General features: G+C 28.3%; 1 protein-coding gene across 1 annotated transcript in view; it reads left to right on the forward strand.

Moving 5' to 3' along the window:
- The window catches only part of LOC107442009 (QRFP-like peptide receptor), a 201,301-nt gene extending 186,463 nt beyond the window's left edge, over positions 1-14,838 (forward strand). Inside the window, exons 2-3 of the mRNA XM_016055445.4 lie at positions 8,562-9,051; positions 10,127-14,838. Coding sequence (XP_015910931.1) covers positions 8,562-9,051; positions 10,127-10,505 — 869 coding nt within the window. The 3' untranslated portion in view covers positions 10,506-14,838. The remainder of the gene's footprint in view (positions 1-8,561; positions 9,052-10,126) is intronic.
- The last annotated feature ends 646 nt before the right edge of the window (positions 14,839-15,484 follow it).

The following is a 15,484-nucleotide window of genomic DNA, read 5'->3' on the forward strand; positions in this document are numbered from 1 at the left end:
TTAATCATCAGCACAAATGACACTATTTCAAGTAATTTGGATTATTCTTTATTGTTCTTTTCCGAATTATATAGATACAGAAATATATAACGCTCTATAACAAAGAAGAATATTCTATGACAATCGCTGTTCTTGACGTTCTGAATTCATATTTATTTATTGGGATGACGAAAGCAATGTTGACTTCAGTTTAATTTGTAATGAATTGAAGACAGAAGAAATGCATTTTACCTTAAAACACACATCTGTAACAGTATGCGATAGCGAAATTGGAAGTTATCCGTTGCAAGTTTGTTGATAATAGAAATTGAAAATTATTGAGGAATTTTCTTCAAATGTTTGGCGTTTTCTGTTTTTGAAAGATTTAACAATGTTCTGGAGAATTTTTTCAAGTTTTTCAACTTTTTCCTTAGGGAAATTTTGCTTCTTATTTCGTGCAAGAAAAATGGCGACCGACTTTGCCAGTGAATCTGATGGAACTGAATAAAAACGTGATGAATTCATGTCCGATATTTACAGGCTCCCGCTAGAGGGCGTTCTCGAGCGTTGCGATCGCGAATTGCTTGCGATTTCATTTCTTTTCCATTTTTCCATTTTTATAACAAGAAAAACATTATATATATATATATATATATATATATATATATATATATATATATATATATATATATATATATATATATATATATATATATATATATATATATATATATATATATATATATATATATATATATATATATATATATATATATATATATATATATATATATATATATATATATATATATATACATGTTTTTATTAAATCTAGTAGGAAATTATAATGTTGAAGAAATCTATCTTGATATGATATTATGCAGCTCAGTATGCATGAAACACTAGTTTCAATTGAAATAAGAAAAAAGGTTTTATAAAAAATAAAATGTTGATTTATTATATTTCATCGTAAAATAATTTAAATAAACAATCTCCTGGAAAGAGTTATGGCATATTTTTTTCACAAGTTTCACTCTGGTTTGTAAGTTCTTAGATGTAATCTAAGTAAATTTTTTATGTTTTTTTAATAACTGATGCAAAATAAGGAGTTATTTTGTTAAGGTCCAATAGACCGAAGGAATAAAAGAACTAAACAGGTCCAATACACTTTTTATTGAAACAGAGTTTTTTAATACGTATGTTACTGCTGAAGCGTAGAAATCAATTATTCCACAGATTAACTAGCTAGTGTGCAGATTATATTTAGGGTGATCTGTTAAAGAGCCAAAAAATAGTTTTATTTCTCAAGTTATCAATGTGATCTTACTGATCTATGTGACTTATCTATTTGAACTTAGATAATCTGTAGAATAGTTTCTATGTACTCTTTAGAGTAAAAATTAGATTTTTGCTGAAAAAACAGCGTAATAATAATAAAAAAAACAAGTTACTACAATCAAACAATCAACACATTAGTTGATAGAATTACTCATAACTCACTTTAAAATCTATAATACAATTAATCAAATGGCTTAAAATATTGTTATTATTAAGAAAACTAACATAATATCATTTATTTATTTTTGAATATCTAAAGAATGAAATATCTAAAGGATGAAATCACTGAATACAATCAAGCAAATCGACAAATTAGTTGACAGATAGAGAGAAGCAAACTTTTAAAGTTTAACGAGACGGAAACCATTAATATTACTCAGTAAACCATTAAAGTTGAATTGCTGAAAATACTTAATTTCACACTTTAACGGATTACCCTAGATTGCAGATTAGCTAATCATTACGCAAGTTAATCTACGGATTAGCTTATCTACTAATTTGGATTATCTTCAGAATAGTTACTATGCACTCATTTTACTGAAAATAAAATATTTTCTAGAAAAAACACAACGCTTATGTATAGTGTGCCAAAAAAAAAATCATTTTAAAGTATGTAATTTTGTATGAAAAAATATATAATTTGAGCAAAATCATCGAATTGTTCCTGAGAAATACATTTTTAAATATGCGACTTTTTTAAAATTCGCTCTTTCAGAAACTATTCAATCGATTTCGTTAGCTCAAATGTTTAGTATTTTGCGATGTAAAATTATATAATTTAAAATAATGTAAAAAATTGTATACCTAAACCTCAAACTTTTTTCGACTATTATTACATAAAATAATTAAAAAATAAATAAATATTTATTAAAATTTATTCCTTGCGGGGAATTATCTTTGGATAAACAAATTTTATAATTGAGTGAATAATATTTTTAATTTGCTAAACAATTTCTCGAGATATTGCGAAATACGCAAAAAGTAAAATTTACATTACGGGGTCCAAACTTTGGATCGCTCTCCGGGCCTAACTATGGGGACCATAATTCTCAGATTGCAGCTACCCCCCTATATTTTGGAAATCAGAATTCCGTCAAACAATGCATACGTTTTTTCAGAGAAAGTAAGTTTTTGTGTCTAATTTCGTAACTTAAAATATCGTCTGCATTAATTAATTGGCATATTTGAAGCCACTCCCTCAAACAATTAAGTTTGAGTCCTAGAACGCGAAGATCCTATCATTAGATCAAAAGCTATGCATGGTGGTCCGTTTTCTTTTTGCACACTGTACACTTCTATCAAAATAATTTAATTTACTTATTATTTGCTATCTAAAAAAAGGAACAAGTTGCAGCAATCAACTAATCAACACTTTAGTTGATGGAATCAATCATCAATCACTTTAAAAACTATAATACAAGGAATCAAATGGCTTGAAATATTATTAATACTAAAAAAATAACGTACTGTCATTTATTTATTTTTGAATATGTAAATAAAATCACTAAATACAAGCAAAGATTCAACAAATTAGTTGATAGAATGAAAGAAAGAAATTTTAAACTTTAATGAAATGGAAACCGTTTTTCCGCACATTAAGTGCAAGAAACACTTGATTCCACATTTTAACGGATTATTCTAGTTAACCCATTAAAGCTTCACTTTTTTTTACAAACCGAGACGCAAAAAAGCTCATCCTGAAAGGGAGCATGTTTTTTAACAAAATGAATGAATATTTTCTTCTATTAGCTACTTATTTTTTATAACTAAATGAATATTTTGTTTAGCAAGCTACTACTTGATTTTTTAATAGAATAAAAAAATTTGCTTGATGTGAAAAGATACCTTCTTAAATCAGAAGAATTCTCATAGAATTCTCTCAACTTCCGTGATGTATATGTCACGCTAGGTCAAAATGGGTTTTAGTCAGCAGATTATCTAATTGATGTCTATAGAGTAACATGCAATGCATAATAATAATAATCATAATAACTGAGAAAAAGGAATAAAAATAGTTGTTTTAAATAGCTCCTTAACACTTTTTATTGAAATAAAATTTTAAGTTGTAATTAATAATTCAGCAGATTTATTTTACTAAACTTAAATTTAATTTTTCAAACTTCCTTAAAACATTTCAAGAGGCAAAAATACTTCTATAATATTAAAATATAAAAGCAATAATATTTTTTCTTCCTGTCATTGAGTGGCGTATTTCAAAATATTCTGCTCTTACGTTTTATTTCTGTAGTTTGATGTATCGCGTAAAAAATTATTTTTCCAAAAAATGTATCCATATTTTAGTTTTCTTTAATACTGACAACTAGTCAACAGCTTTTTGATAAATAAGTTATGAGATACTGAACGTCATTTCTGTTTTCGTACATAGGCTTTGAATATCCTATGAGAGAAAAATCAGGAGATACACTCCTTTCTAGGATATCATAAATCATTTACTTTTGAAAGAAATACCACAAAAATCGATTTCTTTTTCCCTTATTTTGAAAGAATAGTTACGTGTAAATAGTTTTAAGAGTTTAAAAGGGGTAACTCAATTTAAGGATAAATTTCATTTTAAAATTAGTTCTTTTTCTTTTTTTCTTCAAGAAACTTTTTTTTCTAGGAAGTAAAATAATATTTTGATCGTTTTATACAAATAACATAATTTTATGAGTATTTATAATAATATTTTAAATTTTTGACTTAAGGCTTATGCTTATTGAAGACTTTTTCGCTTCATTGAATAATGATTTTTAGTGATTAATATGTCCTTCATGATATTTTATGTCTGTTCAGGTCATTTAAGTTAAATTTTGTCACTCTCTAGTAAGAGTTGTCTATGCTGAGTACGAAAATTGCACAAAATGCCTGTATCTGAAAAAGACACAATGCATTGGAAATAAAAATTGATAGTGATCTAATCTTTTTATAAGGTGAAAAATTTATCCAACCTCTGTCTTATTAAGATTCATGAAGACATGCAAAATTAGAGATTTATTTAATGGTTTTCATCTAGGTAGAAAATTTCGCCAAATGGGAGATTTATTTAAAAAAAAGAATTAATAATTTATTAAATATTTAGGACATTTGTCTGCTTTATAGACAATCACTAGTTTACAGAAAGAGAATAATAGTTTAAAATTAAAAATTGCTTGAAGTTTAAAGCACTCGAAATGAGACTTTTATTTTTCTGTTAAATCAGCTTTCAAAAAACATCTTAAAACAAAAAGATTTTACAGTGGAAATGAAAAGAAGGAATTGAGCAAGAAAACATAAATGAGAAAAATTCGTTTGTAAAACCACTTGGGTTTAAAACTGACACATTTTTATTTCATATTTAATGAATTTTCAAATTAAATAATATTATTGGAACTTTGTTTATCTCTACATTAAGGCATAAAAATATGACATCAAACTACGGCATTAATTGTCATAGCTATTCAATATTGCTCATATTTTTTATCATCTCATAATTTAAGCATACTTTCTCATTAATTAATTTTAAGCATAAACTACTAACAGAAAGTGTAATTTATAAATTAACCATCATCTAGAAGTATATCCATAAATAAGATTTTGCAATCACGTCATTTTAAGAGTGCTATAAAGAGAGAGTCTTTAAAGGTCGGAAGAAATCTTGCCGAGAGCGAAAACAAAACAAAAAATATTATTTATGGATATATAGGCACGCATTTGCGTGAGGCTTAAGACAAGAATCCTCAACACTTAGATAAGAAATGCTTACCAGCAGTATTAATTTTAGTTACTTAAAATTAAGCATCAATATTTAAACTTCGTTTTGTAAAAGAAAGATAGTAAAAACTTGTTTATCCTAAATACAAAAAAAATATTAAATATTATTTTTGATTGTTACTTAGATACCTTTTCAATGGTAAGGTTCATTTAAATATATTATATATTTAAGATAAGTAAGTTTTTTAATCAACTAAAATCATCGGAACCAGTCTTTAGAAATGGTAATTTAAAATATGAAATACTTCATATTATTCGGCGTGAAAAAGTGGAACTAAAGGGGCTTCAAATTTTGACCGCTGTCTTGTTTGAATTATTGGGACCGTATTTTGCCAGTATTTAAAGGATCAAGAATCTAAACCACCAAAGCAAAAATAATACGTTTATTAAAAGAAAAAATTATTTTGTGTAGAAATGTGCAACTTCTAATATCAAATTTGCTGATAAATAATTTATGCAGTTGTTTTCTAATAATTTGTTGATTGTGTAAATTAGTGAAGACAAATATCGTCACCACAAACACTTTAGTATGTTTAAGGTTAGTCACTCTAATTATTAATAATGCATCTTAAAACGTCGAAATTTGATCTTAAGATCAAGTACTCTTTGCATACTGTATTGTTTTCTTTATTATATCTGGGTGTGCTGAACATATGCAGAATGTTAGTAAGAACGTAGCTGTTACATTCAGCATATCGTATTTATCTGAAATACTTTAATAATTAAAGCTCAAGAGTTTTATAATCATTGAAATAGAAATCAGCAATATTTATTGCTGAAATATATTCCCACATAGCTTATTTTAAATCTGCTGGATAAGACTGTAATTAAATTCAGAATGTTTTAGTAATAAGTTTATTTTATTTTATTAAAATTAATTTTCATACATTTACACTATGTCAATATTCCCAGATTGATTAAAATGCAGCAGTACTCGATTAAAAGTTTTTATAACCCTGGTTTAATAACTTTTCTTTTGTGTTAAGAGATAACTTAAAATCAGTAATTTTCTTTACGCCTGCATATTTATTTTAAGCAGATAAATTCTGCATATCTCATGACTAAATTCTTGTGATATAATGTATGCTTTATTTGATTAATAAAAATTTCAGTGATTATTTAAAAGTTTTAATTTTTATAATGGAGAATACTGTCACATGTGATTAAAAGTGTTTTATATTCCTTTCTTGAAACTTATATCACCGTCCTTAAAGAATAATAGAATTTTAATGAGCATTTTAGTTAAGAATTCAAAATCTCGTTAGTTCTTAACTATTCTTTTAATAACTCCAAACCATTAAGCGTTTATTAGGAACTTTTTTTATAAACATTAAAGTTTCACATGAAACTAAAAAATTAACCTGAAATATAAATACAAATTGACTGAATAAATAAGGAGGGTATGATTAAAGAAAAAATGCCTGCTAAAATTATATATTTTAATTATAGACTTTACTTTTTCAGCATTAAATAGCAAGATCAATTAAAATTAAATGGATAATTTTGATTCACTATTTTTGTGTACAAAGGTATGAAGAAAAACAACTTTTTATGAACTATTGCTTTACACGAATGTTTTCTCAGCTCTATTATGAAAGACTTTTATAAGTTGTTTTAATGCATTAATAAGAAAGCAGTTGCTAATTACTTTTATTATTTTCTATTGATTCAATAAACAGTTTGGAAAGAATTGGATCATGGAAATAAAAAAGAAATATTTAAAAGTATCTAGGTTTTAATGAATTTAAGCTACGATTAAGAAAAAAATTCGAGTAGTAAAACTTTTTTCTGTCAAAATTATTCATATTCAAAAATTATAAATCAAATGAAAAGAAAATATTCATATTCAAAAATTATAAATCAAATGTAAATATAATTTAAAATCATCCATTTCAAGTATATTTTCATGTAATATTCATAAATGTAAATTAATCTAGCGTATAATTTATAATTTCCTTTTTGATTTGATGAAAAAATGGAATGCAAGAATATTAAGAAAACCTTTTAACATTGAAAACACATTTCAGATATTGAGAAAAATCTTCAAAATATTGAAGCTACGAAAGGTTTGTCTTAAACATTTCTATCTGTTTAGAGAAAATTACTAAAATTTAAATCGGTGCATAATGCATCATCGAAGAAAATCATTTTATTTTTATGCTAATTACCCATCTTGGGAATTAAGTTTCATCCAGGGATGATCTATGCTGATGTTTTAAGTCTTGTGAAATCATAATTAGTTTTAAAAGATTCTATAGTTTTTATCGATTTATCTAAAGTTCTGTTAAAAATTCATAAAAATCCTCAATAATTGAAAAATTTGAGGAAATAATGATAAAATGGTATTCCACAATATATAGTAGAATATAAATTTTTATGATGATAAAATAAAAGAGAAATATTAACGTTTTATATGTTATCTGATTTTTAATGTGAAAATGAATTCTATCTATTGAAGAAAATTCATCCTAAGTTTATTATATCAAGGAGCTTTATATCAAAGATCCTATTTTTTGGTGTCAATGTTATTGTCAACTAATAAGGAAGATTCGATTTGCGTAAATGGCTTAAATATCTTAGTTATCAATTTATTTTAGTGCATTTTTTATTCAAATATAAATCAATTATGTGGTTCGAAATAATACATCTACTCATAGACAAAGTTTACGTATGTTTACATCGAATTTGAAGACATTTCACAAAAACAGTTTACACTTTACTAAGATATTTGGGGCAGAAATTTACATTAAATGTTTTAATTTTTCCTTAGAAAAAAATTTGCATTCTTTTATTGGTAAAGTTTGTATATTCTCAATGAAAAATATTAAATGCGGCAGCGGCAGGCATTCTGTTAAAAGACAGTGAATTACACCGAAGAGCCATTACATTATGACCACCCTCCATCTATAACAATGGGCTCGCCCAGGTTTTCATGATTTCTCGCCCAGGATCAATGTTTTCATGGGGCACATTAGGACCCATAATCCTCATAGAATAATCCCTGACGTCTGTAAGCTACTTGAACATAGTTGCAGACCAGGTTCCCCCATTCAGGGCAACAGTTTTTCCTGCGGGGAATGGTGTTTACCAACAGGATAATGCACCATGTCATAAGGGTCGAATCGTCGAGGAACATTCCAGTGACTTTCAAGTCATGTCTTGACCCCCAAATTCACTTGACTTTAATCCAATAGAGCATTTGTGAACCTACTTGGAAAATCAAATTCGTTCTGCCACGCTACCACCTCGCAATGTGAGGGAATTGCAGGACCAGTTGGTGAGCGCTTGGTACCAGATACCTCAGACTACCTATCAGCACCTTGTGGAATCATGCCACGGTGGGTGCTAGCAGTTTTGAGGGCTAAAGGTGGTCCAACATGCTATTAGCAAGGTGGTCATAATGTAATGGCTCTTCGGTGTATAATGATAACGTTGTAACATTAAGATACTTTATATTAAATCTTATTTTTAACGTTTTCTCTTTCTTATTTTAGGTAAAGCAGTTCCTTATGTCCAACTCACAGCTGCTCACGCTTCTATCTTAACTATTCTGGCCATCAGCTTCGAGCGATACTATGCCATCTGTGAGCCCCTGAAAGCCGGTTACACTTGCACGCAAATGAGGGCTCTGGCCATAATCTGCATCATATGGCTCGTGGCCGCGCTTCTCACTAGTCCAGTACTTATGACCATAGACTATCACATGGCAGAAGCCATGCACGATGACACCATGGTGCCAGTTTGTCTACAAATGGTGAAAGAGCTGTGGCAACAGTTGTATTACATGAGTATTATCGGTTTCTTGTTCGTGATACCATTCTTGGTGCTATTAGTAGTTTACTGCCACATAGCTAAGCACTTGATGTTAGGTAGGAGGGTGCTGGCTTCTTCAAGTGAAGAAAATCAAATGAGAGCAAGAAAGCAAGTCGTCTTTATGCTTATTGCTGTGGTGCTAAGTTTCTTTATCTGTCTACTTCCATTCAGGTGAGTATTTGATGATATTTGTCAAATACATTAATATACTTTCACTAGACATTAATAATCATCGAATTTAGAATTATAATTAAGCTTCCATCATATTAATCTATGTGATAATATTCACAACTGTTTTCGTTAGTTTTGGAAGCTCTTATTGGTCTGAACCCAGCAACGTTTTATCTGACTGAACGTTTGAGACGTCTAAAGACGCCTTTTCCCCAGTTGTTTTTCTTTACCTACAAACAAGTTAATGCGAAAATAGTGTATTGAGGAAATTTTTGTATAAACTAGCACAGATGAAATTTTTGGTGTAAAACGTTTTAAAGCACTTTGCAAGCAGTAGATGGAAATGAGAGTAATTTCTTTCGAAAATTTAATAGTTTAGCTAATGCTTATGCACTTTGGTAAGCGAAAGTAGTAATTGCATTTTAAAGCGCTTCATTATGTACTTTTTTTTTTAAATGGTATTTAAAATTTAAGAGGAAAACTTCATACGATTTATTTGTATTTTGATAGAAGTTTAGTTCGAAAATATTTTTTTCTTCTTTTTCCAACTGAGTTCTGAGTGTGATATATCAAAACCAGAAATTATAATTATCGACATCTGTTCATTAGTTCTTGAGAACTAAAAATTCCAAAATAAGATTTTTTTCGATATTTGTATACCTTAGATTTGTATGCTTAGATTTGTATACTCTTTTTTTCAGTTGATTTAGCTCGAAGTTTCGAATATATCATTAAAAATCTTGAAGTTCAAGAAAATGCAGAGATTTATATGCCTTACAGCTTAGAATTTTCGAGCATTATAAAAATGAATGTAAAATTAAAAAGAAAAATATTAAAATAATTTGTGTACTACATCAGCTTTACTAAGTTTCAAATAGTTTGAAAAAATAATATTTATAAGAGATAACTCATATTAAAATTTGTTATTTGCAACAGGTCAAAATGTTAATGCTTAAGGCTAAAAATATTGTGATTTGGAACAAAAACTGATAAATCCTAATAGGATCTATTTATGTTCTGACCATTTACATATGTTAAACATGTCTCATATTTAATTCATAACATGCTATTACAGGATATTTACTGTCTGGATGATCATCACACCCCAAGAAGAAGTCACCCATTTAGGCATGGAGACCTTTTACAGCCTCCTTTACTTTTGCAGATTGCTGCTTTACATGAATTCAGCCATCAATCCAATTCTCTACAACGCAATCTCTTCCAAGTTTCGCAGTTGCGTCATGAGGTTGTTGAGGTGCTCAAATGTCAGGAGCAGGCTCCTGTCACGCCAGATTACAAAGGGCACCACGACATCGAGCACTGCCACCACTAGTGGTAGCGTTAAGAAAGATGGCACCCTGCTTCAGCACAGCAGTAGGCAGCTGCGAGTAACGGTCAACAGCAACTGTGGATGGAATGCGGGTGAAAAGGTCCCTAAACCTGAAAGTGTCTGATTAAAAAATGATATCAGTGATAGTCAATAAACGTTCCAATAACTTTTTTGAGCAGTTATTTTTAAAATTATAGTTTACTTAATTATTTTATGTGTTGTTTTTAAACTTTTGTACAAATTCATTTTTTTCTTGTTACGATCATAAAGTTTGTGTAAAGTGTTTTGTAATGCAAGAAAGAAACGTCAGGGTCAAAAAAAATTGCAATCAGTTTTTTTATCATTTGTAATAATTCGTACTATTGTATTTTGAATGTTTATATTTAAATGCATGTACAGTTTATCAGGAGGTGTATATAGGTAGTTTAGTAAGATCTGATTACGCTTTGACCAAACCTAAGCCTATATGTCTATTTTAAAGTCGAGAATAATAACATATATTTTGCCTCTTACATCTATTTAATTTTTAATGCTTTTCTATCGCTAAGCAGATTATGAGATTGAAAAAACAATAACAAGATGTTCCAAAAATGTTTTGCACCGTTGAATACTTGGCTGCAATTCTTACTAAAAAACTTAAGTTAAAACTTTTTTGGGAATGAGACGTTCAAAGTGAAGGTGAACTAAGCTGTATTAATTAAATTTCTAGAAAAATTGAAATGAAGGCAGCATAGTAGGCTTAGCTTTTTACAAAAATCAATTATATACGTCAAAATAATATGAATTATTCATAATATTTAAAAATTCCTTTAAGGCGAAGTTTCAAGAATCTGCCCGTATCTATTAAAAAGAAACGGAAATGTTTATCATTTGCTCTAAGTTAGACTTATTGAGGACTATTTCTCCAAACAAATTTGTTTTTACCATGGATTTATTCATAACTTTGCATTCAACTTTGCAGATGCTATGACCCTAAAAAATACCTACTATCGAGAATTTTATGTTTTAAATAACTATCATAACAATTTTGCTTTAACAATCATCTGATGAATACGCCATAATTTTTTCAAAAAATTTAATTTGTTAGCATAAGATTGAAATTTAAATTTCAATTACCAAATTTAAATATTATAAAAGAGAAATATATAAATTACACATCTAAGCTACTTCAAGAGTGAGTAATTGAAAATATTCTGTCATCTTAATTTTCGCTATATATCCATAAATAATTGTGTAGTTATTTTGAGACATCAGTGAAGGATTAATTAACAAAAACCGAAAAATGAAGATTTTAGTATTAAAACTGAATGCTGAATTTATCAATAAATATATTAAATAAGTGTATGAAACCTGAAAATAGATCAGGTAAATAATATAGAAACATAAAAAATATTGATTACACCTTATTAAACATTAGGCTTTTTTTCGGGGCAAGTCACTTTTAACTTTCATCTATGTTGGTAATTGGTTTCATATCAATTTTAGCCACAGCTTCTAATAAAATTAATATGACTAATATTCTCGGTTTAACTTTTGACTCATGCATAGCTCGAAAGTTCCTCTAGCATGAGAAGGACTGAAGTTTTTTTTAAAATGAAATTATGTAACCAGAAGGTTGTTAAAGCATTATTTCTAACATCTATAGCTCCTACGAATGAGTCTAGTCATTGTGTAAGTTGCAAAATAATTTATCATCATGATGTATTTTTAATACAATGGTTTTTAAATAGAAAATCATGCTTAAAAATTTGGAATGATCAAATGTTCTGAAACTATATCCTTGGTTTTCAGCTATTTCTATAAATTATTTAATTTTACACGAACAATTTCTATGTTATGTTTAGAATTTTCATTCTTTATCCGTAAACATTTTGCATAAAAGGAGTTGTATGATAAATTTATTGATAAACATAGCGGTAAAAAAAACTAGTATGAAATTTGTAAGGTTTCATTTTAAATTATGAAAAAAAATATTTAAACATTTAAAGAACGAAAATGTTACAAGAATATACTCCAGAATGGACATAATCCTTGCTGGAGGTAATATTAATTCATTATTTTTTTTTAGTTTTAAAAACGTGGCAACGAAAGAGTTATTTTACAAAATTTTAGGGTTTACGTGATCGAACCAGTAGTAGCAATAACAATTTATAGATATTTCCTCAAAAAGTTGAAGGACCAGGAAAAAAAAATAATGGAATTTGAATGGGAGAAAAGGAATTCGTGGAAAGTACCTAGTAATATAAATATAGCATAACGTAAAATTTCATTTTAACTTTTAAAAAAATCAGAAATCCTTGAATATTTAAAAAACAAAATCTCTTATTGTTTCTTCAAAAATAATGTCCCAAAACGCACATAATCCTCTTTTCTGAGGGAAACATTAATTAGTTAATTGTTTTCAACTGTAAAAATGTAGCAAAGAATGTATTCTAGAAAATTATAGGAGTCACGTGATCTAACCAGTAGTAGCAATAAATCTACGAATATTTCCGTATCAAATCAATTTACGGATATTTCCTTAAAAAGTTGAAGGTCCAGAAAAAAATTAATGGAATTTGCACGGGGAAAAAGAACTTCGTAGAAGGTGCCTAATAACGTAAATAGCAAAACGAAAGCACATTAAGATCGAAAGTAACTATAATTTATTTTGGATTATCGTGTTACTGTTATAAGTTAGTTGGTTGCTTTAGATAATATTTTCTACATAGCTGCTGTAAAAATATATTTTTACTTGCAGTTAGTTCCATTATACACCCCATATTGTAGCCACGGGGCCTAATATCACGTTTAGATATTCTAGAATGATATTTCTTTGAGCTAATTTAGAGTAATTATTTCTAAGAAATTCATATACAAGAAGAAAAAAAACATTCCCACTATAAAACATTAAAAAAAGGCTGAAATTCGGGTATGCCTTAATGTTAGCTTAAAACTAAAATCATACTTACATCTAAGTACTTAAGTATTTGAGCACATAAAAGTATAAAACTAAAACTCAGCGGTACGACAGCCCGCGCATACAGGGTCAAGGCCTACTGTGCCCATCTCAGTTTTCTTGACCTTTTGGGCTCTGGGGTGCAGGAGCAGATGTTCCGGTTAAGTGGTCAGCCGAACGCGAAACCACCAGTGTTTAGTTCCCAAGCATGCTTGGTACTTATTTATCGACCCACTGAAGGGATGAAAGGCTGAGTCTACCTTGCCCTGCCCGAAGATCGAACCAAAACGTAAAAGTGTGAATTTGATTATTTGTTGACCGAAATAAAATAACATATTTCATTAGTGTAAACGATGAAAACATCGTTTTAATCTAGTTTCGTCACTAACTTTGTTAAAATACTATTTATAAAGTATTATTAATTCAAAATAAAAGCATAAATTTGTATGAACAGGTTTATATATCAGTAAATTATCGATGTTTGATCAGTTTTAAAATATGAATTATAGATTCTATTTGAGTATTCATTTATTTATTTAAAATTCTCATATTTTGTACTTTTACGTATTTCTGTAAGCCAGTGTCTCCCAAAGTGTGGTACGCGTACCCCCGTACGAGAGCAGTTTAACGGGGGTACGCGTTCATATGCGAAATATCTTGCAACAAACGAAAAATTCCAAAAACTTTTATTTAAAAACAATGAAAATTTACGATTATATAATTTTCTATTGGCTATTTTTTGCAGAGTTAACAGTTAGTAGTTAGCGGTGTCAACAGCCAGTTGTGATTTTTATTTTTTGTGGAAATTTCTAGAGTAAAAAATACATTCATTTTTTCATTAGTGGTACACAGCGTTTCGAAAAATTTAGATAAGGTACACAAAAGTCATGAGTTTGGGAAACACTGCTGTAAACCATACTTGTTCATGAAAATTTAAGTTCTCAAAAATTTTTTACTAATGGGTTAGACACGCCATTACCAACATCTAAGCTTGCCTTTATTTTGAAAGCAAAACTTCTTCCCGAATTTTAACAAACTAAATTCACAATAGAAAGAAAAGAAAAAACCATGTTTGAGCTCCAAGCTGTTTGTCGCTTTTTTTTATTCTCTAATTTTAAAGTAGGCTGCTTTGATACTTCCTTCTCATATAAATCTTCTGGTATCCTCCAGACAATTTCTAGAAAAACATCAGTTTTAAGTAGGTGCTATGTATCCAGTGTCTTTTAACATGTCCCTATCTTGTGGGGGAAAAAACTGTCATATTTATACACCTTTTTCTATATATCATTCCTAAATGGCTGATGTGTGCGAGGGGAAAAAAATGAAATCCCTTTTTTGTATTTTTTCCCTTCAGAAAGGAACAACAAAACATTATGAAATGTCTTGTATAGATGTATTTTAAATCATTTTTCAACTTTTGTGACTGCTGAGCTTATGGAGAATTTCTTATGTTGTACTTTTTTTAAACATTGCCCATTTCGTGTTTGTAAATTAATAAATGTTATTCTGAAGCATGAAACTGCGTTTGTTTTTTTTATTTTCATGATGATTTTTATTAGTAAAACAAGAAACGTTTTAAAATTTTCAGAATCCAACTCGGTCATTATTTCATCCATTTGCAGTATTTGCTTATGACAGTTTTTTTTAAAATTTAACTTTACTTTCATTAAAAATATACAAAATTGCGTAAATGTTTTAAAAGTTAAATTATAAAATGATTCGTACCTTTTAATTATTGCATATTTAATTTCAATACCATTATACACCAAACTATTTTGCTGGTTTATCATTTTGTATTTTATTTTTAAAAGCTTCATATACCTGTTCAGTTTTTTTGCCAACTGTATAACAGATTTGATACGTATACTGATAGAGATAATATGACAACTTTTCTAACTTCTAAAAACTGAGGAATTGATAGACTTTTAAGATTATAAAAAAATTCAAAATATCACTTAAATAAAGTAATACTTCTATTGTTCAAACCAATTATATCTTTCTAAACTAAAAGTAGATTTATAATATTGGTTTTATCTTTGGTTAGGGATAAATAATAAAAAACTACTTTATGTAGTTGTTTGCTAATTTCATATTAACTGAATTTAAGGAATTTTCAGAAACTTAAAACAATTGAATTTAAGTTACAGACTTGCGTCGGCAGACTT

The sequence above is a fragment of the Parasteatoda tepidariorum genome, chromosome 3 (genome assembly GCF_982258835.1).
Source record: "Parasteatoda tepidariorum strain Cologne lab strain chromosome 3, Ptep-v5.0, whole genome shotgun sequence".
NCBI classification, from domain to species: domain Eukaryota; kingdom Metazoa; phylum Arthropoda; class Arachnida; order Araneae; family Theridiidae; genus Parasteatoda; species Parasteatoda tepidariorum.